The sequence below is a fragment of the Rhodnius prolixus genome, unplaced genomic scaffold, assembly GCF_049639745.1.
Source record: "Rhodnius prolixus isolate KJV_2025 unplaced genomic scaffold, Rpr scaffold_4, whole genome shotgun sequence".
NCBI lineage: Eukaryota > Metazoa > Arthropoda > Insecta > Hemiptera > Reduviidae > Rhodnius > Rhodnius prolixus.
In genome coordinates, this window is record NW_027411614.1 from 4,956,263 (window position 1) to 4,982,719 (window position 26,457).

General features: G+C 35.6%; 2 protein-coding genes across 3 annotated transcripts in view; both read left to right on the forward strand.

Annotated features, from left to right (window-relative positions):
* LOC141455911 (ribosomal protein S6 kinase alpha-5-like) overlaps positions 1-26,457 on the forward strand; it is a 423,200-nt gene that overhangs the window by 216,354 nt on the left and 180,389 nt on the right. The gene's annotated exons all lie outside the window — the stretch shown is intronic.
* LOC141455912 (uncharacterized) lies at positions 11,875-15,802 on the forward strand. Its single transcript, XM_074131402.1, has one exon. The coding sequence runs from the start codon at positions 12,275-12,277 to the stop codon at positions 13,262-13,264; it is 990 nt and encodes a 329-aa protein (XP_073987503.1). The 5' UTR covers positions 11,875-12,274; the 3' UTR covers positions 13,265-15,802.

Consider the following 26,457-nt stretch of genomic DNA (forward strand, 5'->3'; position numbering starts at 1 on the left):
ACCAAATTAGGTGTCGTGGACGGAGGCGACTAGCAAACATAACTTTTCTGTAAATTAAACATATTAACCATTAAATAAAATCCAAAGCCTAAGACCGGGAATCGAACCCCTGTACCACAATACATATTAGCTTCGCAGGTCTAGCCTATAACCGCTCGGCTCCTTTCTAGAATTAACCCAATAAAGAAAACGCTAGATAGCAAAAAAATGGCTACAGATTGTGGAAACAATGGCCCCAGACCCTGGTTTTCGAAGTTATGAATGCTGTCAATTTCAATTTCCTTATCCTAGAGACATCTTTTGCACCAATTTTTATACTTCAACCTACTGTTTCCGCTCGAGAGTATCATAGGGCCTTCCGGTTAGGTCCATTCGTTACACTTGGTCAATTTTTTGGTGCGCTTAGATTGCATTAAAAGTTGAATTTAGTTCATTACTTTTTGCTTTATTTCTTTTAACAGCAAAGGCACTTTCTGGAGACTACCGTTGCCTTAGGAAATTAGAAAAAATGATCTATTCCTTCCAAATTAATTTCTTATTCAAAAAAAAGAAAAAAAATTCTTGCTGCTTAATTTCATTCACCTTGGAATATTGAAGCAAGAAGAAACAATCAAGGTGAATGAGTAGCATAAAACTGTCTTTTGTGATTTAAATTTTAAGTAGAATAAAAGATGATAAACTTTGAATATAACAAGCCCTTTTCCTTGCAAGTTATTGACGAACTTCATTAAAACTTTAAGGGCACACTGTCGCGCCGCTAGCCTGATTTTCTCTTTCAAGAACGTTTTAAACTTAACTTATGTTTTATAAAGCTCTTATTTCTAGCTAAAGGAAACTTGCAACTTTTTATCTTTCAGCTAATTTTTATTGTCTTTGTCTAACCTTTTCTGTTTTGCGCGCTCTCTGCCTCCCTCTTTCAATTTAATGTACTAATGCTCATTAACCTTGATACATTTTGAAGGTTGTCACATTCATTAAATATAATATTACATTTTTACCTTTTTTTTTTTATTTCTTTTTAAAAATAATGGCGAGCTCATTTTATTGACGATTGACTTTGAGCATTTCGTTTAATTAGTATTAATTGGGCTAGCTAATCAATAGTTTCATTTCCAAGGAGATAAGTAGTAAATAGTCATTATTTCTATCGACATCCTTCCAGTTCAAAGACATTTTGGAATTAAAATTGGTCTAGGTCTAAACGACATGAATATGCGACACATAGAGACGATTCCCCCCCCTCAGTACCAAAAAAAAAGTGCTCTTTTGTGCCCCATCGGTGCCAATCCAATCTGTTTTGCAGTACCCTGCTAAAGATATCGGGAAGAAAACTCTACCAAGAAGATACTTAGTAGTATTTCCCTTCTCCATCAACCTGGTGGCTAGTAGGGAAACTCTCCAGGGAAACCCGAAGAGCGGGTAAAATCAGAAGTCTGGAATAACCGCCCCACTCACTGGTACGCGAAATACCGTTTAAAATTTAAATTAACGTTAATTGGCCATTTAAAAATATACAAGTATCTTTTAAATGTTAAAATTATATTAACATGAAAGATATTTATTCACAATCTTATCTTATCTAATGAAAGTTAAGAGTTGGCAATTGCGTTAAAACTGAGCGATTAGATCTTTTAAACAGCACAGTTTCATATCTGGCTGTTTTTTTTTTGTTTTGTTATACTTTGCTAGATATATTGCAAACATGTTATTTCAAGATTTTGTTAGTATCTCTGCTAAATAGTTCTGAATTTAAGAGATGATCGAGTAATAACGATTACTGTGCTCCTTTTCTGTGAATTCTCACTAAGGGAGCGATCTTCAGGGATCTTGAAGGTCCTGAGGTTAACAAGAGCCTAACCATCTGAACAAAAATCGTAGGTAACAAGTACTGTTGCCAATAGGGAGCTAGGAATAAAATCATTTAGGTCTCATTGAATTTATTTTAGCAAGAAATCTTTCAATTTAAATTTGAAAGTGTTGATAACAATTAAATTTAATTTTTTTTTTAGGCGAGCTTTACGTCAGGTGTCGTGGAGGAGGCGACTAGCAAACATACTTTACTATAAAGTTCTCATATTAACCATTAAATAAAATACAAGACCTAGACCAGGGGAATCGAACCTACTAAACCAACAATACATCTTAGCATTGCGGGTCTAGCCTCCTAACCGCTCAGCTATCGTAGCGTCTAAATCGCCCTCTACTTTCGTTCCTCCTATATTTCATTCATTTAAGTGCCAAAAGAAAAGTGCACTGTTGTGCCCCATCGGTGCCAACCCAATCTGTTTCCCAGTGCCCTGCTAAAGATATTGGGAAGAAAACTCTTCCAAGAAGATACTTAGTAGTATTTCCCTTCTCCATCACCCTGATGGCTAGTAGCGAAACTCCCCAGAGAACCAGTAGAGCGGGTAAAATCAGAAGTCTGGAATAACCGCCCCACTCACTGGTACGCTTGTGTTAGTGAATTTTATGGCTATGTATTATTTACTTAATTTTTTTATGAACCCTTTTATATAATCCTTATAGTGTATAATACATAGTTCTTTCGGATTATTTGCTTGCTAAAATTAATACCTTTTTTCTTTTCTTTTCAGGTAAGTTGCTGCCAATCAAAATCCGCAGTGCTCCTGCTGAATGAGTGAGGACAGTTTTATGCTGAATATTTTGAAAATTTATTCGTTTTTAAAGAATATTTAGATTTTTATTTTCAAGCTTATAGATTAGATATTTAGAACAGATTCAAAAGACTCATTGTGAAGTACGACTGAAAATCTTCTCCGTTTTCTATCTTATTTATTTCCCCTTTATTCATCCATTACCCTAATAAGCATACATAACCTCAAACAACACCATTCTTGCCGCCATTCTCAAATTATATTGGCCTATAACATCCAATCTTCCTCTATTGACTAGCCTTTTTCAGCATTTTGGGTCTTCTGCAAACAGAATACCCAAAAAGTGCGGATTTCATCGGGCGCATCTTGATACCCCTTAAACAAGACTTCTACCATTCCAGCCACCGCAATCTTATAGCCGTTATTCAAGGCGCAAATATCCGAGACTTCCTAGTTCGTTCGGCCAATCGCCCAGTTACTGATGTCTATTGTTCTCACGTGATCAAATATTTTCTTCATAATAAGTGTGTTCTTTCCCATCCTGCCTTACTTTCACTTATTTGCTCTGTGCTCATTGTTCTGTAGAACAGGATAACAGCTGTTCTCGGAATCCTTTTCTTATCTTTATTCATTTTTTGTTTACAAATAAGAAAAGTAAGAAATTGTCGATTATTGTTCGTCCAAAGATAACCAAATAATAATGCTAACACACCTGTCAGGTAAGCGGTTACATAACCGTACACGTGGCTCTAATCACAGAGCCATTATTCAAAACATTACTGCCCGTTTTACATTTTTATAGTTCAGTACTTTATGCTCGCTGTTTTTAGATACATTAAATGTTTTTGATTTGTTTGAACATTCACTCTTCTCTTTTTTTGTTTTTACTTCTGTGAGTTTTCGAAAAAATAAAATGGTTTTTACAAATTGTGTACGTAATTTTCTTCGAAACTAAAAAAAAAAGTTCAAATTTGATATTTCGTATAGTTTTTCGACGGAGATTGCGATAGAAATATTTTGGTCAAAATTCAGTGAATACTTCAAAAGTTTGTAGAGCTATAAATGTTTATTTTAAAACATGTTCCTCAGGAAGATTCGATCGCTTGATCAAAGGAGAATGGTTTTATTGTCTAATGGGCCATGTTGTTCATTTTGACGGACTTCTAATATAATATTAATAAGAACCAAACTTAGAACTAAACATACAAATTTAAAGAGAATCGGTTGACAGCATCTTTCAGCCACCATTTCATTGAAAATATTTTTATAGTTTTCTAAAGATTTTTATCAAAGAGAGAAAAGTCGTCGGAGTGTTCGTTCCTGATATTTTGGCATTCATTCCGAGAAAGTTGTTAATTCCTAAACGGGGATCTGGAGAATTTAGAAGACATACGATAGCCAAACGGGGTTAGAGGGGTAAAACCAGCAAAGCTAAGATGTATTGTTGGTTTAGTAGGTTCGTTTCCCCGGGGTCTAGCCCTTGGATTTTATTTAATGTTTAGTATGAGAAATTTTCAGTAAAGTATTGTTAGGCGGTTATAGGCTAGACCCGCAAAGCTAAGATGTATTGTTGGTTTAGTGGGTTCGATTCCCTTGGTGTAGGCTTTGGATTTTATTTAATGGTTAATATGAGAAATTTTCAGTAAAGTATTGTTAGGCGGTTATAGGCTAGACCCGCAATGCTAAAATGTATTGTTGGTTTAGTGGGTTCGATTCCCTTGGTGTAGGCTTTGGATTTTATTTAATGGTTAATATGAGAAATTTTCAGTAAAGTATGTTTGCTAGTCGCCTCTGTCCACGACTCACTAATTTGGTAGTTGGACGTAAAGCCCTTCCTGAAAAAATTAGGCATTATTTTGCTTTACACATTATCTGAATGGCTCCTTTGAGTCAAACCTTTTTTTTTGAAGAATATTTTAGACATTAACAACTCTAATAATTACAGTTAGATAATTGTCTTGTGAGTGAAACGACTTAGACTATTTGGTACTAAATATATTCTTTCAAACATTACTATAAATAAAATTATCAAGTTATCTAATTATATAACTAATTTATCACATTTAATTGACGTTTAAAATAAAAACAACAAACTCATAACTTTTAAGAATAATTAGTTTTATTTTTTTTATTATTATATAATATAAATGACATCTTTGTCACGTTTTAACGATTTTTATAGTGTTGAAATCTTCAAAAATATATGTTTAGTTGTTCGTCTTATGAAAGTAAAAGAAGTATTTCCTATATTTCTTGATAGTCAGTGACGGGTAGAGGTGATTTAGCTTCTTTTTAATTTTTGAAATGAATTAATTTTCCTTTCTTTGTTTCTTAATTAAAATTAAAAGTCCTTTTTTCTAGGTTTTACGTAATAATAAATCAGGTTTACTTTTTTAAAAAAATGGACAAATGTTCATCCAGTATTTTATTTTGTCAGTAAAGTTAGTAAGTGAAAAACAACAAACAAAACCAAAATATGCAATTTTGTTTGATGTCGATGCATTACTGGTGTTTCAATATTAAATTAAAGAATTTGTATTAAATAAATAGCACTTTGATGCAGTTGATATGCTCAATCTTACTCTAAATGTGCATAAAAATTGGGCTCTTATTTGTGCTAAATAAAAAAAAAATGGACTGTCCCGTTAAAGTGATTAAACGTTAACTTAAATTTATTCACTTTATTTTACAAAGAACGACTGGAGAATGAGAGAGTGTTAGTAGATTCGAGATCATTCGTTTGCGGCTTTACAGCTTCTCAACAAATCTTTTGGTAACACAAATGACATTCTTATGCCTATAGTTTGCGAATTTAAAATTCTCTTGAAAGTTAAAAAAATTGTGTACAAATAAAAAAGTTGATTTACTTCAATATTTTAAAGGAACTACAAAATCGTATTCAGTAAATGGTACTTTCGTTCAGCCAGTTTTTCAAGATTTAGGGGAAGCTGAGATTGGAAATTGAGTATATTTGAAACGATCGCAGTACAACTTCTTGCCTTGATAAGAGAAAAATAAAGAGGTATTTTTAATCTTTATAATGTATTCGCTACTGCATATCACACTTTTAATGCAAAATACCGATTGTATTTAACTCGAAGAATCGCTCTGTTTATATCGTTCGACAAGGTGGGTCGCAAAGCCATTGTTGCCTTGTGTCTACGAGATGAATTTGTCGGTAGCGCAGTAAGGAGGGGGGGACAAGTTACGCTTTAAGTAGGCTTACCATAATTACGAAGAACCAAACCGGGACGCAGAGGAGGAAGAGGCTCATTTTTCGTTTTGCTTTTCGCTTAATTTGTGTTTTTCATATTAGAAATGCAATCAAAATTATTAAGAACTGAAAACATATTAATAAATGTGCGCGGGGGAACGATCGGCCGTTGTGTCGGTGTTGTTCAAGTTTGACCGGGACGCCGGGACAGGGATCTCAAACCGGGAGGACCATCCCGGTCAAACCGGAACGTATGGTAAGGCCTAGCTTTAAGTATTTCAGAGATCTTTTTATTTGATTAATAAAGTAAATGGAAACCCAAGAATAATTTTATTTTTTTAGTCATGTGAAATGGAAAAACTTTTGAACTTTTGAAACAAGACTTTGCATGCAATTCTGTAATATTCTCAAATCTCTGCGTCATGGGTTTCTTTAATGAGTATGACCATCCGGAATTCCGATAATCCATTACTATTTCCAGTTAAATTATCATTTCTCTAAAGAAAATTGTCTTTATCAAGATTTCATTTCTCTCATAAAAGTTATTCTTTTTAGTATAGAATTTTCACAGAAAATATATTTTTTTAAATCAATTTTATTTTAAACAGTTTTCATTAAGGAAAATTTTTAGGGGTGGGGATAAGAGATGGCTGATGTAAGCCACTCTCTAAAGTGTTTTCGCAAGCTACATTGCACCATTTCTATCTAACCTGTCATTGATAAATATAATAAATTGTTCTCAAAATTCAAAATTTGAAGGTAATCGATTGAATCCATTTTACTGATAATTTTTTGTGCGATTTCTTGAAACAATCGCGTGAGTGATTGTGTGTTGTTGTTTTTATGGACCAATTTTTATATAGTTTTACTCAGTTTAATAAGATTAGGCACTACGATCGAACAGATTTAATTGAAAGATTAGATTTGAGAGCCCTTGAATCCGAAAAAGTGTTTTTTTTTCCTTTACAAGTTGGCCTCTCATTGAACCGTATTGAGTGAGCAGTATTAATGAATCAGTCACCAAAAACAATGCCAGTAGTTCACAAGTATTTTTAAATTTTACGTATTAAACTTGATTTTTATCCACATTAAATGAAATTGAAATAAAAATAATAAAAAAATAATGCTTTCAATTTGATCTTTTTAATTTTACTTTTGTAAAAAAGAAGTTTGTCCGTGCTTGTAAATGAAGCCCTCTCTTGGGAAAACTTCTCCACCACACTCAGAAAGATACAGAGAGAGAAACGGTAATAGACAGAGCTGGAAGAACGGAAACAGCTGAGAGGTTGTGCGCCAAGAATCTAAGAACAAACATTTTAGAAAAGTAAAAAAAAAAACTGTACAGTTAGTCAAGGAAAAGTGTTTCCAAGTGTGTTAGTTTCATCATCAGATACACATGCGCAGACATTGCAGTTATGTTCTTGAATCAACTTCCTATCCGTTTCCTTCTCTATCTCTTTCACTCTCTTGTTATCCTGGCTAGCCAAGTGTGGTTTGTAGTTTGTGCTATTTAGATTCAGATTCATTATTTCTATATACTTATTATTTACAGTTGTGCACAGTTTCTTTCATCAGTTGGGAAATCGTAGGTTGTTTATTGTTTTTCCTTTACGTTATTAGCAGGACTACCAATTTTCTTATTTCCACCTCTTGACTAATCCTGGATTTCCTTTCATAGAATTCTACTTCTTCAAGTCAAACTTTTTTTTTTTTTGGAATGCTCTTGATTTCTTAGTCATTCAAAGCAGTCTTTAAAAAAGTTTTCTCTCAAATACTTCACTTTTGCCAACTTATTATAATGTTTGTACTATATAATTGTACATCGAATTGTACAATAGAGTAATAAGTAGAGTAAAGCCTAATTATTCAGGCAAACTTTACGTCCAACTACCAAATTCGTGTCGTAGACAGAGGTGACTATCAAACGTAACATTACTGCAAATTATTTTTTATGAAACATTAAATAAAATGCAAGGTCTAGACCAGGGAATCGAACCCACTAAACCAACAATACATAGTAGCATTGCGGGTCTAGCCTCTCTAACCGCTCTGCTACCGTGGCGCCTTGTACGATACAGTATTGTACATAGTATTTGGTGACTCATAAATTAATCCAAAAAGAAGAAAGAGTACTGCCAATTTCAGTCATTATTTTATTATTTATTAATTTTTTTTTACCAAGCTTTCAAACTAGATAATAGGAAAATCTTCAGAGATTATGCTTATTAAAAATTATCATAATTTTTTACATGGTTAGCTTCAAAGGTTGGTGTATCTCTTAATTTTTATAGATAGCGCTGCGTGCTACTCCTATTTCATCGTGGTCCTTGCGTCTCCATATGCTTTCATATTTGCATCTAGATATCTTAAAATGGAAGTAAAACGAAATTGTTTTTGACAATCACTTTTCCCAAATCTGTAACCGGACTGGAATTGAATTTAAAATGAAAATACAAAAATTTGTATATTGGTCAATACGTAGATTGGAGACTTATTTGGCACCCCAAAATAAATCTTAACTGATCTGATGCTTTAATACAATTAATTTACTGCACTGAAAACTCAGAACAAGACTTTTTTCATTGAATATGTCAGCGAAGTAGCTACGAGTTCACTTGAGATGATTTAGTTCTAGAAGGATCACCAGATTTACCCTCAGCGAACCAGGAGGACAGTACGAAAATGTCTCTTTCTTAATAATCCATGGTACGAACACCCACAAAAGAAGATGTGGGATGATAATGCACATTAGACCTCCGGATCTAAGGGTCTAGAAAATGATTTCGGTCTCTACCAGCGAAAAATGGCCACATGTGGAAAGATTAATACTTTAAAGAGAATATCAAAGTTTGTTGCAGTTTAATCATATCATTAAAGGAAGAATAATTATAATTAAAAAAAGCAATTCAATTTTTAAATTTTCATAAAGAATATATTTTAATATTATTATGGAATTGTGAAAAGGGGGTAGGGAGTTTTCCTCGGTAAAGTTTGATTAATAAAAGAAAATGGCAGTGTTTGCATGTCAACGAGTATTTTTGTTTGAGAGAGAGAGAGAGAGTGTGTGTGTGTGTGTGTGTATGTGTGTGTGTGTGGAAAACCAACCGTCTGTGAGTGATGACTTTTCCTTCTTTCTACCGTGAAAAAGGTAACTTTTCTATTTATTTCACTGCTATTTCCTTTTCAACTTTTATATCTGTTATTATTTTTCTCATTTAATTAAAAATTTCGTTATTTATTTTCATATTTTAGTTAAATTTACGAATAAAAAATAAAATGAAAAGTTAAAATAGCTCGTTTAAATTGTGTTGCTGATTTTCCTCACCTAGTTTAATGTTTTTGCTCATAAAAAAAAAAAAAAGAAGCATTGCTATACGTAAAATCAAATTTCCCGAATTGAATTCGCTGGAAATAGTCGTCCTGTGGGATGTATTAAAAATATTACGTAAAATACTAGTTTTTCACCGCTCTACATATACTTCCGTTTCTCTGCTTCTATGAGCCAGCTCTAGATCTTGCTTGGCGGCCCGTGGCTCACGTAACTTTTTTTTTGCGGCCTGCGGTATGTTATTAAATTATAAAAGCAACAACTAAGAGCATATCTCTAATTAATTTAATAAAATTAATTATCTTTTTTTTTAAAAAATAATTTATTTATGTAAGTTAAGATTATTACGTCTCCAATCAATCGATACATAAATGATCTATCTATTCCCTTCATTTCCGATCTAATAAAAATTCCGCTATCAAACATTTCACAACTCGTATCACCACAAACCTCTTTCAAGCCTAAGCTTACCCGATACTCCCGTTAGACGACTGAAGCGCCAGTGGCTTCATGTTCATCTTCACTAATTCCAACGCCATGAAGCGATATTCCTGGATATCTTCTTCAATTTTCACTCACGACTTTGTATTCTTGATTCACATTTGCTTGTTGTAAAGTTTACAGTTGCATATTAATAAATGGATGCTGGAAAAAATAAATAAATAATTATTTATAAAGAAATAGAAATAAGTAATAAATTATTTTGTTTATTAATGTTATACGCGTTAACATCACATTCTTGGGATGGTTAAAAAAATGAGCAGCCTTTTTTTAGTCCATTGCCCACGTTCGGACAGTGCTCTGTCTTTACAGATTTCACTGCAAAAGTGTCGGATGCTTCTAACTATTGTACATTTAAAAAAACAATACATTTTTAGTTCAGATAATTATATTAAAATAAAAGGCAAGGTATCTGTCGGATAGCCGGTGGAAATTTGTTGTCAAAATGTAGAGGAATGGATGGGGCTTGAATGGATCAATGACTCCGGCAAGCCGGAGAACTCGAAACGATTAAATCTGGGTAGTCCTGTAGGAGTTAACTTTAACCAGTCGTCCCATGGACATATTCCCTAGGGTTCTGGCCAACCCCCTTCAGAAACTAATCGTGGTTTTTTTCTAGTTTTTGGGCAACTACAAAATTAAGCATCCATATCTTAAGTGCCCTCATGAGTACAAACATCTGAAGTTACTGCTAAAGCGTTGCTAGTGAGCGGAAGTTTCTATTCTTCAGATCCAGTGTTTTTATAATTATTCTTGAAAAATGTTCTTCACATTTATTCTTCCGAATAAATTGACTTTGTCAGCAGTTTTAGGAGTACAAATATTTCATAATAAAATTAGGTATTTTGATTTAAAGCGCTGCATGTCGAGTGGTGAAATCTATAAAAACTGACATCCCGTTGCCAATTAAGGTGTACAATCTTCCAGTTAAAGTACTTCTAGTTTGCTTCTGACCAGATTTTTCTGGTACGAATTTAGTGAAGCGTGTCCTTAATCCCCACCCCCCATTGCGGTAATACTTACTTTTCCCTTAACTGTGAAGGCTCCGGTAAGTGAAATAAAGTCTTTGATGTTCCATAACTGTTTATCTAATTGATGCGATATGCTTTTTAAATGAACAAAAATTAAAGTAAAAAAAAAGATGCCACTATCATCATTTGTTCAAATCCTCTCTCTCTCCTCTTCCTGCGCTTCTTCTTCATGCTTACAATACGGTGCATGGCAACGTGCTTCCCGTCGGTGTAATACTATTTAGTACTCCACTGTACAGCAATATTCCATCCACCCTCAACTCTAAATAACTGCTGTCTAACATTAATTAAACATTTCCCCCATTGTCTTGCTCAGCCAAGTTAAGCGCATGATCCGCTACACTTCCGGTTTCATCTCCTCTTCTACTTCCCCGTCCGTTTCTCCTCTCCTCTCCGCTAGTTGTCTTGGCGTCTCTTTTCCTGCTTCTCTGGCTTTTTATAAATTCATTTCATGTTTATTCCTTTCTTTAAAGGTGAAAGTCTGTTCTTTGTATTTTAATATCATCTTTGTTCCTTTATCATCATCTTCCACTGTAATAATCCGTTTTTCTAGCACTTAACCTTTCCAGTATTTTTCTTGTTTTCCGCTCCTTACTGTACTCATCATAAATTATTTATTAACTTGCTACATCACGATATTGCGTAATGTTTATTAATTGATATTTCAAGCTTGCCTTTTTTTTTGATGTATTTCTTACATTTCCTAATCTTATAAAAGGAAATTCTTTTGTTCTGCAATCGTTACGATAATGAGCCCATTGTTACACTAAATTTATCCTAGTAATTAACAAATTACAATCATAATGACCACAACAGCAAGTTTAGTGTGATTCGAAAACATAGTTGAAGCGGTATTCTCTACACTAAATTGAGTAATTAAACCTCTGATGATTGCTAAAACTCTGAAATCGATCAAAGATTCGATGGTCGATAAAATCAGTAATCCTAATTAGAATTATATTTGTTTTTAATTGTTAAATAAAAACACAACCAACTTCAATCATGAGTCATCATCAGATTGTGTTTTTTTTAGTTGCTTTTGACGTAGCGTTCAATTCTCCTCACTTGTTTGGTGATGGATTTTTATCGCGTTGTTTTCTGTTGTGTCATTGTGGTTTTTACCTCTTAGTTGATTCTTGTATTATAAGTATAATTATTTTATTATATTAACTAACTGTCCAGTTTGGTCTGAACTTTTGTACCGTCACCACGCTACTTTTTGCTCTCTCGTTTTTATTAAGTTTTTAGTGTTATAAGTAATTTTCTGCAATTTATTTTTCACCTGTGTGCCCGTGAAAGTGTGCAGTTTTTACCGAATAGATTGTTTACACTCGCTAAAAGTTTCTGTAAGCTTGAATAAAGTGGACAGTGAAGTTATTTAACTCAATCTAGTTACGAGACAGGTAAGAGATAACTGTGGTCAGGTGTCAGTGGTGGGGTGCGCATGTGCATTATACGACAACTGATAACGCTCTCACTGCTGTGGCATTCAGTACTCTCTTAATCTTATTAAGGGCGTATTACTTTTTCCAATTTTGTTTTTATTGCTTTTTTGCTTTCGTTTCGCACTGATTGTAAATTGAAGATGGTGGTGTGCCCTGCATGTAATAGTACGGTTACAAGGGATGATAAGAAATCACTCACCTGCTCTAATGTGCAGTGTAAAGCTATTTATCATAGCAAATGCTGCAATTTGAAAGATAAGGATGTTGATAACCTTATAGCCTTAAATAAGACGTGGATTTGCCCTGCTTGTGACACGGCTAAGAAAAATTTTCCACACAGCGAAAGGCCTGTTACACCATCGGAGGCCTCTGCAGCTTCCTCTTTAAATGATGAAAGTGTGCGTAAGCTCTGGGAGGTATTGAAGGAGTTGGCTGAGGAGGTTAGATTGATGAAGGTTAGGCTTCCGGAATCAGGCTGTGATTTCAAAGATATCAAGTCAACACTTGACAAGCAAGCTGAACTCAGTTTCGAAAATTCTGAGAGGCTTAAGAAGCTTGAGAATCTGCTTGAGACTCAAAATAAACAAATTGAGCTTCTCTCCTCCGAGAATTGCACTTTAAAAAAGAAAGTCTCCGCTCTTGAGGTTAGAGTGAACACGAGTGAGCAGCGACTTCTCAGGAATACTATTGAGATTCGAGGTATTCCTTCAAAACAAGAGGAGGTGCCTGCTGCTGTTGTGGTGAGTGTTTGCGCTGGTCTAGGCCTAAAGATTAGCTCTGACGACTTGGACCACGTTGAGCGGCTTGGTCCGAGGCGGGACGGCGCCCCTGGAGCTGTTGTGGCCCGGTTCGTTAGGCAGTCTCTGCGGGACGAGGTGGTACGCCAGAGGAGAATAAAGAGGGATTTCTCCACTCGTCATCTTGGCTACCCTGATAGTGACTCTCGTGTTTACGTCGGAGATGCGATGACCGCTACTAACAGGCATTTGTATTGGCTGGCTCGACAGAAGAGATCTGCGGACAAAGTTAAATACGTCTGGTTTAGTGGTGGTCGGGTGAAGTGCCGTCGGGGTGATGGCCTTCCGGTCGTCGTCATCAATAGTCCAGAGGACTTGGATGTTTTTCCCTGACCCATTTTTTCTGTTCACTTTTTCTCTCAATTTCATTTAAAGACCTTATTTTCATTTATTTTGTTCTATAAAGTGGTTTTTCTGTTTGGTTTTATGCACCTATTTTCACATTATTTATGTAAATCTTTTCTTTTTAACTTTTTATATAGCAAAGATGTTTTAATTATTTTGTTCTTTTTATCTTTCTTAATTTTTCAATTTTCAAATAAGTGGATTCAGTCTCATTTACAGACCTTATTTTCATTTATTTTGTTCTATAAAGTGGTTTTTTTGTTTGGTTTTATGCACCTATTTTCACATTATTTATGTAAATCTTTTCTTTTTAATTTTTTATATAGCAAAGATGTTTTAATCATTTTGTTCTTTTTATCTTTCTTAATTTTTCAATTTTCAAATAAGTGGATTCAGTCTCATTTACAGACCTTATTTTCATTTATTTTGTTCTATAAAGTGGTTTTTTTGTTTGGTTTTTTTGTTCTTATTCTTATATTATATGTGCAATTTTTTTCTTTGAACCTTTCTATTTACAATGGTGTCATTATTATGTTCTTTTTATCATTTTCAATTTTTCATTTTTCAAACAAGTGGAAGATACACTTCTTTTTTGTACAGCAGCAGTTTTCCCTCTTGATTTATATCCTTCCTGCTCCTTAAATGACTAATGCCCTGACCTCCTGCCACGTCAACGCTCAATCCCTCCTTGCACATTATGATGAATTCCTACAGTATTTCCTTGATAATTTCTATCACATTATAGCAGTTTCCGAAACCTGGCTTAAACCCTACATTCCTTCCTCGCAAGTTTCCATTCCTAATTTCACCTTCTTGCGTTGTGACAGAGAAGACCGTACCGGTGGAGGTGTGGGTCTCTTTGTTCATGATAGCCTGAAGGCTAGACTCCTTGCTCATTCCCCTTCCTCCGAATCCCACCAACCTGAATATATGTTTGTCGAAATATCTTCTCCTCTTTCTTCTTCTCCCCTCCTTTTTGTTGTTGTTTACCGTCCCCCCCGAGTTCCTTTTGACCTATCCTTTGAATCTCTCCTCTTTGAGCTTGTCCCTGCTTACTCTCATATAATCCTTGCTGGCGATTTCAATTCCAATCTGCTTGTCGAGTCCACTGAAATGTTATACCTTACAAATCTTTTCTATTCCTTGAATCTTTATGTAGTTCCTTACTCTCCTACTCATCACACATATTCTTCCGATACCTGGCTTGACCTTTTCATTATAGACTCCCAAGATAAACTTCTGTCCTCGTCGCAGCTCCCTGTATCTTTCCTATCCGCTCACGATCTCATTCAAATAACTTATAATTTACATACCCCACCTTTTGTTCCTAGGACCTTTTCCTTTCGCCATCTTGATTCCCTCTGTTTTGAACCATTAAAAACTGACCTTGAAACCCTTCCTTTCGAAACTTTATTTTATACCGACTCTATTGATACCAAGGTTGAAATCCTAACACATCACCTCCTTAACATCTTAGACTCCCATGCTCCCATTAAAACCTGTCATGTTCGACGTCCTCCTGCACCCTGGCTTACACCGGAGCTCAAGGACATGATGAGGAGAAGAGAGGCAGCCAGGAGGAGGTTTAGACGCACGCGTTCTCCTCATGACTACTCTCTGTATAAGCTCCTGCGTAACCTTACTCTGGCCTCTGTCCGCCGAGCCAAATCCCTTCATATTCACTTATCTCTCTCCAATGCTCCTGATTCCAAATCGAAATGGGCTATCCTTCGTAAGCTTTCCCTCTGTAGATCTAATCGCTCCTGCCCCATTTCAATATCTCCTGATGACCTGAACGTCCACTTCACTTCCTTCTTAACCAATGCCTCTTGTAATGTTCCTGCTCTCATTTTACCCTCCTTTGATCCTAACAATTTTTTTTTCCATCATATTACTCCTGAAGATCTCCTAACCTCAGTTCTGAAATCCCGTACAAATGACTATGGCCCTGACAACATTCCTGTTAAATTAATTAAAGCCTGCCTCCCAGCGATATTGCCAGTCCTTTACCATATTTATAATTTCTCCCTTCAGAATTCTATTTTCCCATCCTGCTGGAAAACAGCCCTAGTCCGTCCTCTAAATAAAATCTCAAATCCCACCTCTCCTATTGATTTTCGTCCCATCTCTATTTTATCAAATTTCTCCAAACCCTTTGAACGTTTAGTGCAATCCCAGCTTTCTAATTACCTCGAACAAAACAATCTCCTTAATCCACTCCAATCTGGCTTTCGTCCTTCTTATTCCACTCATTCTGCACTCTTGAAAATTACCCATGACTTGCAGACGGCTATTGACGACCAAAAACTTACCATCCTTATACTCCTAGACTTCTCCAAAGCCTTTGATACCGTTGACCATCATATCCTGCTATCTAAACTACAATCCCTCTCTTTTTCCAATAGCACCCTCCGTTGGTTCCAATCCTTCCTGTCTAATCGTTCCCAATTCGTTGTCACTCCCGATAGTAATCCTTCTTCACTTCTTCCTTTGTCACGCGGTGTACCTCAAGGTTCTTCCCTATCTCCCACCCTCTTCTCAATTTACATCAATGACCTTCCTCTTTCCATCTCTCATTCCCAGTATCACCTCTATGCTGATGATTTTCAGATTTACATATCCTTTTCCCCGTCGGATTTGTTTGAAGCTGTATTTAAACTTCAAGAAGACCTCAATAACATCTCAGCATGGGCCACGAACAATAAGCTTACCCTGAATGTAGAAAAGACCAAAGCTATAGTTATTGGCTCCAACCCACTCCTTAAATCATTGGCTCCTCTTCCTAATCTTTTCCTTTACAATACCCCAATAAAATATTGTTCCTCTGTGAAAAACCTTGGTATCACTTTCGATCAAAACCTATCCTGGAAAAACCATGTTTCCCAAATCTCTCGCCGTTCCATCCATATCCTTAAGCAGTTTAATAGTTCCCGTCACCTTTTTCCAATTAAGACCCGGCAACTCCTAGTTTCCTCTCTTATATTCCCCCATTTCGACTATGGTTGTTTAGTGTATGGCGGTCTATCTGGTGATATTGAAGCTAAGCTTAAGCGCCTCATGAACTGCTTCATAAGATTTATTTTCAGCATTTCCAGAGACTCTCGCATTTCGCACTGCTACGATGAGTTGAAGTGGCTTTTTCCTGTCTATCGCCGCCAATATTTTTTGGCTTCTTTCCTTTTTCAAGTCATCCAGTCTCAAAGGCCTTCCTATATTTTTCAACTCCTTAAGTTTAAATCCTCCATCCATTCCCGTAACACTAGATCTCGCTCATCTGATCTTTATATTCCCTCTCACCGTACCTCATCCTTTGACAAGTCCTTCCTCATACGTGCTACCTCTCTATGGAACTCCTTGCCTTCATCTGTCCGCCATGCTCCTACCCTATCCATCTTTAAATCCCGTCTATTCAGTTATCTCCTTTCTATTCAGCTTCCTCCGAAATTCTAATTGTTTTAATTCATTTCCTTAATTTCTGCTGTTTTATTATTTTATTTTTACTTTCATTTTCACTTTTGTAAATATTTATTTATTTATTTAATTTCTGTATAATCACAGGCCAAACTATTAAGGCCTCTATTTGTACCTGTATTTATTCTTAGGGGACAATTGTCCCAGAATAATAAATTTCTTTTCTATTCTATTCTATTCTATTCTATTCTTATAAGTTGTAAGAGGTTGTATTGTGACCGCGTCTACCGCAAACTGTTTTTTCATCATTTCCGGTTTCTTTCTGAATCTAGTTTTTCAGCTCTTTGTGGTGATCTAGCCCTAATATAGAATAAATACTTTTATTTTACAAAGTATATAAATACAAATACAGATATACGTACCAAAAAGTGTAAAAGACAAAGGCTTTATGCTGCATGTCGAGTTGCCTAATTTGAATTTAGCCTCTAAATAAAGTAAAGTAAAGTAATCGCCTATTTTTTTTCAGGCAGGGCATAACGTCCAACTACCAATTAGGTATCGTGGACGGAGGCGACTAGTAAACGTACTTTACTATAAAGTTCTCATATTAACCATTAAATAAAATCCAAGACCTAAGACCAGGGAATCGAACCCACTAAACCAACAATACATCTTAGCATTGCGGGTCTCGCCTATAACCACTCGGCTACCGTGGCGCCACGGTATTTAGCCTCTAATTACAGTATTTATTATTTTAATTATTTCAGATATACATAAATTCATACTTATTGAAATACAAAACAAAGTACATTTAATAATCAATATTAAAAATTATATTTTCGAATGTTATAACCACTTTTGTATATTAATTTAATTGTTATTATGTTGGAAATGCTCAACCAGTAACTTATAACTTATTTTATAACTTATAAGTATTTAGCAAGTGTTGTCCAGTTAGTACCATTTTATAGCTAGACCACTTACTTCCTCTTGATTTAATTTTATTTTACCAAAAAAATATTACTTCCTAAATTCCCCTAGAATTGGGCATATTCCTAGAAAGTGACTAGAGCATCTTCCGGAACATTTTTTAGTATTCCTAATATACGAGGTGTGTTCAAAAAGTAACGGGAATTTTTAAATTTCGCGGGTTTGGAGAGTCTGATTGTAAAATTTTTTTTTTTATTATGTTGGTACACATGCCCCTGAAGTACGATAAAATTTTCAGTAATATTCATTGTTTACTTCTTAAGTGGCAGCCGTTAAGGTTAGACGTGTTTTTCGAGCTTGGCGATTTTTGTTTGTTAAAAAAAATGGATCAAAGAATTTGTATTAAATTTTGCGTAAAAAATGAAATAAAATGTGTGAAATGTTAATAAAGGCATATGGTGAGTCTGCTATGAGTAAAACAAGGATTTACGAGTGGTATAAGCGTTTCCAAGATGGCCGCGAAAACGTTGAAGATGACGAACGACCTGGACGTCCAAGCACATCAACAACCGATGAAAACGTGAAAAAAGTGAAAGAAATGGTTATGAACGATCGCCGAATCACAATCAGAGAAGTCGCTGATGATGTTGCCATATCAATTGGCTCATGCCATGAAATTTTTTCTGATGTTTTGGGTATGAAACGTGTGGCAGCAAAATTTGTTCCAAAATTGTTGAATTTCGAACAAAAACAGCGGAGAATGGAAGTTGCTCAAGAGTCACTCAATGAAGTCGACAACGATGCGGATCTACTGAAACGTGTTATTATAACAGGTGACGAAACATGGGTTTTCGGATATGATGTCGAAACTAAGGCTCAATCGTCCCAGTGGAGGCATTCTGGATCGCCAAGACCGAAAAAGGCTCGACAAGTGCGGTCGAATGTGAAGGTTATGCTCACTGTGTTCTTCGATTTTAATGGCATAGTGCATCATGAATTCTTGCCACAAGGTCAAACAATCAATAAGGTGTGCTTCCTACAAGTTCAACGCCGTTTGCGTGAAGCAATCCGAAAAAAACGCCCGGATTTGTGGCAAAACAATTCATGGATTTTGCACCACGATAATGCACCTGCTCACACTTCATTGCTTGTTCGTGAATTTTTGGCCAAAAACAAAACTTTAACGATGCCCCAGCCTCCATATTCGCCAGACATGGGCTCCATGTGACTTTTTTCTATTTCCAAACATAAAGAGAACATTAAAAGGCCGTCGTTTCACAAGCATAGATGACATTAAAAGCGAATCGCTGAAAGAGCTGAAAGCTATCACAAAGATCAAGTTTCAGAAGTGTTTCGAGGATTGGAAAAAGCGCTGGCACAAGTGTATTGTATGCGAAGGGGACTACTTTGAAGGCGACAATATTGATGTAGATGAATAAATAAATATTTTTTTCAAAAAACGAAAATTCCCGTTACTTTTTGAACACACCTCGTAGATCCAATGTTAGATCTTCTGAATTATGTGCTACCTAGTGCTAGATCCGGTCATATAAATCTTTGCCAGAAATTTGTAACTTCCGCCTTTACCAATCGTAACTGCGAGACATAAAGATTTGGTTTCCTTTTAGATGAGATTAGTATTTTATTCATGTTGAAAGAGGTCTATCTATTTATAAAGAGTTCGCATCAGAATGATGTTTGTTTTTTTTTGCTACAACAAATAGTAGGAGGTTAAGATTTTAAAAAGAAGATAAAGCGGAGTAGCAAAAGCAACGCGTGGTGATTTAATCCAGACGAACTTGGTAATGATTGTTCGTTAGTCTTTTTTAGTAGAACACCAACCACATGGCGATAGCTGAAGCACGCCGGTAGTTCTGTCTGTGGTATAGTAATTATATGAATTCCATTTTCTGGTTATTACCATAAGCTACTATTCTGGTGTACATCTGTTCGAATGAGAGCAGAAATTGTCGTACACTCTATTTTTTTTTTTTTAAAGGAGCTTTTGACGTCGATATTTTGTCAAAACAAAAACCAAGATAGTGCACAACATTTTAATGCTTGGCCACATGTTTTTCTCTCTTCTTTACACGTACACTACTAGCATGGCTGTTAGGTCACTGGCTTTACAGTCATCGACCTCTAAAAATACATATCTGCTCTACACAGCCCTTCCTATTAACTACTCTTACTGCTGGTAAGAGGGGGATCATTTTGCCAAAAATATATACTATTTTATTATCTTTTTCTTTGTCGGTATTCCAGTTTGGAGAATTACAATAGTGTCTCAGGACGTCTGGAACTTGGAACAGTTATTATGTGACTGTAACAATTGCGATCTTTATTCGACTTCATTCTCTCTCACTCGCTCTCTTCGCGCCACAACTAATGAAGTACAGTTATGGCCGCTCTGTTTGTTTGTGTGTCTTTTTTTTATTTTACTTTCTTTAGTCGAGTTATTCTTTTTAATCTTTGGTTAGCGGTTTAAAATTCTATCTCTTAATTTATCCATAATTTTAATAACAGAACAAAATTATAGTTTTCATAAACTATAATTTCATTTTTTCAACTAAAGTACATATAAATATTATTTTCAAACTAATAATAATACATTTTTCTGTTATTTTAATTCATGTAAATTCTAAAAGTTGTTCTTAAATCGAAATTTGGTCATATCTTTTTCAGTAGTACAAATTTTCCTCTTAAGATATGAATTCAAAGTTCACATTGTTGGACACGTGCAATCAGAGATAGCTAAACACGTGCAGCTACTTAGTTATTGGTAATCTATTCCATTATGCTAGTTCTAGCTGCAATACATAACGTGCATATGTGCACATTTATACACATACTGGCGAACATCTGCATTCAAAGTGCAGATAACCAAATATTCTTACAATTTTTGGAGCGAGTTATGACAGTGTACTGCAACCTTTTCGGCGCCAAGTGAGTCCCCTGCAGCCTCACCCTCAAGATCTGGATATCGGAGAAATCTCAGGATCTGAGTGGTTTACAGGAGAATGTGTCTACCTGATCCAGCATCAAGTAGTTTTTTTTTTCACCCAGGTGTCTTCGAGTCCTTGTGTAATAGCATCTCAGACAATTATGAGGTACACAAAATTATCGGAGTTTCCTCCATTTCCCTACTAAATTCGCAAGTGTCTGTACATTGTTGACCAGCTTCTTCAGAGGTGCTCTCTATCTAAGTCGACAATTCTACGTGAGGAAACCTATCAGAATTAGTCTTTGCAAAGGCCCCGAGGTATGCCTAAAATTCGGCTTGTGGTTTCGTAAATAATTGTACCCCTGATTTTGATCCTCTTCTGAGAGATCCCAAATGGATTACATTTTCAAAGAGATAAGCATTTTTTTTTTAAATTTCCCAGTCAGACTTCAAAAAAATGTGATAGGCAAGCTTCATGTTAACCAGAGCTTCTATGGGGTAAATAACGAGTTCAGATTGATAGTGTACATCGACTTATGGTACAAAGGATATACATACGCTCCTGAGAGTGAGTGAGTTATTGGTGACAGAGTAGATTTTTTTTAGATTTTACACGGTGGGACATGGCCAACTGATCAGCTATTTCATTCCCCTTAATCCTCACATGGCCCGCGGCACCCTCTCAAGTCCCAAGGGCACTCTCAATGAGTACCTTAGGTTTAGCCCCATACACTCCAGCTCCGGCCCCGCAGGCCATTTTGGAGCCATCCGTAAACCACATGACTCCCTTCTGGCACTGTTCTGTCCAGTTTACCCTCCACTCAGTCCTCGATCTGAGCATCACCTGAAACGGAGTCTCGAAACTGTATCTAGGACAGACGCTGTCCCCAACCATGTCTATGACCGGCAAAGGGTCGGCCTTGTCTGTGATATTCAAATGTCCAATAGAGAAGCTAATGCGCCTCCATTCTCCATTTCTCGCTAGTCTGTACGCGCCAGCCCTTGCCTACGCCTGAATGGTGACAGAGTAAGTGTTGTTAGACCGGGATACCCGCGGCATCACCAACATTAAGGTTACAAAGACTAATCCGTTTTCCATTGCGATGCAGTTGATTGTTTATTATATTTTTTGCAGATTAATCAATTAAGAAGTAGAACTTCCGTAATTACTTCTTCAAACGGAAAACCAATTTATAAATATTTCAAAAAAATTAAATAAAACAGCCATTTTAATTCAATTTAACGAGCGCCATTAAATCGATTAAATAATAGATCAACATATTTCTTTTTTAAATTTTCTTCTCAATTTTTTGTTACCAATTCGTGGAGGCTGTAATAATGTAATTCTCTCTTAATCCCCTCTAAATCCTTTAGTATGCTAAACCATATCTCGCGACTATCTCATCATAATTAGGCATGTTAGTCACATCACTAATTGAAATACAAACTCTCCTGGATTTACCGTATTCCAAGGGGCCAAAGTAGATTGTTCATTAATTTGTATCGCGGTGATATACTTTATAAAAGGTTTCCATCGAACTGACTGTAATAATTATTTTATTATGCATAAAAACAAAATAGGTTTGATGAATAATAGATAATCTACTTAAAAAAATTATTGGTTAATAAATTAGACCCCAATCGTAGCCACATTATTGATTTTTATCGGCATCATTTTGTTTCTTATGACCTAATAACCTACTTGCGACTGTCTCTTAAGTATCTCAGGTTTTATTAATTTAAAAAAACTGACTCGAAACTTTAACGCTGGTACCTGACATTTCAGTTAAAGCAGTTAGTTATAATTGACTTAAACTAGAATTTTATTTGCTAATACAGTTTTAACGCATGTAACAATTGTTAAGAATGTGGTTATATTGCAGCATGGCTGGCAGTTCTTTAATTAAACCATAAATTTCTAATAAAAAGAGGTGATTTAGGGAAGTTTGGATGAATTGGTCAAGGATTCCTTCTTTTCCCTTTTCCCAGTGTATTGGTCCTGTTGGCTTGACTACTGAACAGCAATCAGCTCTTAGTGCAGAAGCAAGGCTGTTGCAAATGTCCTGGAAACGCTGAGCCTAATCAAGAAATGTTGCTTCGACCTTCAAAGACTGTTCTTAGGTTGTATCACTCCTGAATTGGGATTTACGGATCCGTTATCGACTAGGAAGATGTGTAACAACCGTTCATCTTGTGATAGGTTTTTAGCAGACTTTTAGCCAAGACAAGGGGTGATCTAGGGAAGAGCATTAGAGGTTTTTCCATGAAGTTATGGACTAATTTTTGAGAACTGGAGTCAATCTAAAATGTTCGAATACACTTCTAGATTTTGGGCCTGGATTTGAGTTGAATTCTGTTGGTTTTTTGTTGTTGTTGTCGAGACCACCAAATGTGCTCACCGTTGAAAGTGGCAGTGTTGCGTTCCTTTTAAGAATAAATTAACTTTCACGGAATTCTGGAAAAACAGAATTACTTCTTTCTAAAATACTTCTTGAGGTTGTACGGTTCAATGATTTACGTTGCATTACATCAGCTTCTTTCTTCTGTAAGGAATACCGTTAAGGCCAAGGCTCTACGTAACGTACCGTCTATTAACTATGCTCTTAAGGTCTACCCTTTAATCCATACAGTAATTTTCTTCCATGATCTTTTTCCCCATGATATATTGTAGAAACCTGGAAGATCTCTGGATCTCCATTCCATTAAGTGACTTATCTTCACCACGCACAGAACCTGTTAGGGTGTTTTCTCAACGTTTTGGAAGTTAATGAATTTTTTAAAAAAAATATATACTTCTGACCACGATGATGGCATACGTTCATGCGGAATCCATAGTCACGTCCAAACCTCACCTACAACTGTAATTTATGGCTCCAAAAGGTAGAAATTCTATGTAATTATGTTCGTAAAAGCAAAAGGAAGTAATGAGTGTTATTATAGCGGACTTTTCATTGTAATAAGTAACCAAAAAGAGTAAGATTCTAATGAGAATATAGTATCAGCAAAGCATTCTACAGAGTGGTAGAGTGAGAGAATAATATCCCGCCATTATGAAACAGGTCATTGTAACCAAAGAAGGAAGTCGCTGTCACAAACAGCTCGGCCGACCTTGTGACCCTGCTACCATCCTGATTGTCACAGACATACATACATCTCTCCAGTCCCTTTATACCCTATATACTTGTATGCCTCTTTTTATCAATAATTCTACTTCAATTATTCATTGATTTATATCTTTTTTAGACGGTTCTTTCTTCTTACAAACGGTTTTTAATTCATTTATAAACATATTACCACAATTTGAATGGTAATTTAATTTAGGTCATTTAATAAAATGAAGTTAAATACGTTGAAAAAAAATCGGTATTTCACATTTTATTTAAATTTGTTGGGCCTTCTATCCATAAATGTTTCTGAGGCACAACCCGAGAAATTTTAGGATCCCAGAGGATTCTACGATGGGTGTATCCTTACATGTACTTGGTGATTCTCCAGGATTGTAAATCTTCTTTTAATAATGGCAGTCAGTCGAAATATGTGCTGGAATTTCCTTCATCTGTGGATACCATCATACAATCCACAACTCAGCTTCTTTCAGGTATTCTCACGAGTTGATAAATACCCCCTATCGGAGCACATAGTGCAATATATTTTTTTTGACTCATACAGAAACAATATGTCTCTGATCTCTGTTCCTGTCCAAATAATTGTCTGAACAGATCTTATTTGGGAGACCTGATACCAGAGCCGTACCTCTGCAGATCTTCTCATTTCTCTTGACGCTTTTTCATACAATAATTATTACACTATCTTCTTATTGGCATCGTATACTCTTAATGTCGGTTTAGAACGCAGATATTTATGTATACTTAGTCTGGGCAGTTTTGTTGAATGTTTACAAGTTTAGTTACTTCTATTATCGCAAGGAAACTTATTTAACCAATTTTCGGAGCATCTATTTAAAAAAAAAATGAAATTTGGCATCCCAGCATTGCTCTTATCATTTGATATAACATTAAATATGTCGCAAAGCAATACCTTTAGGCGCTTTGGTACTAGAACAATTTTGATCTGGCACTCTAATCTGAACTCTAAAGAGCATCAGGTGTGAACGCTCATACGATTTTCTTAGAGTTTCTACTAAAAACTAATTGTCTTCTTCTAGTGTGCTATATTGTTATATAGAATTAGAATTATTTAGAATGTCAATATTATATACATATCCACTTAAAACAGCGGTTCTCAACCTGTGGGTCGCGACCCCCGCCGGGGGGGTCTGTATTTTCCGATGGCTATAGCCGCTGAGAAGCTGCGCTACCGTCTACAGCAGCGCTATTCAGCTGGAACGCACGCCGTTATGGCCGTTAATGTTATTTATTGGGATTAGTAATAAATATTTCTCAATATACTGGGGTGATCCATTTAAAACGCACCAATCGCTAATAACTCTTTAGGAAAGCGGAATTTAGAAAAAACCCACGAAGTAAACTATATGTTGTTTTTTTTTTTTGGTCTAGTTTTCAAATTTTCCACCCCCCGATGATGTATCTTCATTTCTGGCGGGGTTACGGCCAAAAACCTGATCGGGGTTTTTATAAGTACCACTGCTTTTGACAATGACTATGAAAACTACATAAAAAAAAACTGTAAAAAATGACGTTAACCTCGTTATTATTTTTTGGTTTGGGGTCACCGCAACATAAGGAACTGTATTGTGCGGGGTCACGGCATTAGAAAGGTTGAGAACCACTAACTTAAAAGGTACCATTTACGAAAAAGAAAAAATCTCTTCAAAACTACAAAAATTTGTTCAGTACACTTACGATCTGCCAATTTTTCTAAAATTTGAAATTTAATGCGTACCAATATTGAGTAGGTGATAAAGTCGGACAATGCACTGAAGAGCACTTCAGAGGAAAGACCAAATCCTCTCTCTCTCTCGAACTTCCTCTTTATAACGAACATTTCCGATAAAAATCGAAATTTTGGTGGCTCACAAGAGTGAATAAGGGGATCATGTTTTCTTTTTAAATTATGTAAAACTAATGTAATAGATAAAACCAAAGAAGCGCATATAATATGAGCTGTGTGTTTACTATAGTTTAGTGACGTATAATAAATATAAATGCCTTCTAGATGAACGGTTGTTGTGTAGAAATGCTGTACCAGTGAATAGTAGAGAGGGGGATATGATATTAGTTTGGCAGAGAAATTGTAATGGCTTCTTCACTGGACATCCAACACTGTGTCGCCACATTATATTGTGTGCGAATGGAAATTGTCTTAAACAATATTCTATTGTCTTTTTATTAATACTTCAATTTTGTTTCTGTTTTTGTTTTCTATCTCCTTTTGTTTATTTTTATACATTATTGTGAACATAAACTGTAACTGTTCGTGGCTGCGTTGAATGTTAAAGACTCTGGTCTTTTGTATTCTTCTAAAGTACAAAATTAAAAAGTCTTGGACAAAATGAATTTTATATTCTGGAAACGATTGTTCAGCATATTTGATGTTTTATTATGCATAATATAAATGCAATTTATGATTAAATTTAAGTAAAAAAAAATACGAGGGTCGTTTGAAAAGTCCGTGCAAAGTCAGAGAGATAGCACTACTGGCGCGTATCGAGGTTATGTTTAGTTAGTAGCATCTCTTGGAAGAACACTCACCAAGTTTCAGCCATATCGGTCTATTTCTTTGTGTTTGACATTCGTTTGAATCGAGGAAGTCGAGTGATTTTCAAAAAATGGACGAAAAAGAATTTCGTGTGTTGATTAAACACTACTTTATGAAAGGCAAAACGCCTCAGGAGACTAAAGAGAAGCTTGATAAACATTATGGTGACTCTGCACCTTCGATTAGAACAGTTTATTAGTGGCCTGTTGAGGTTACT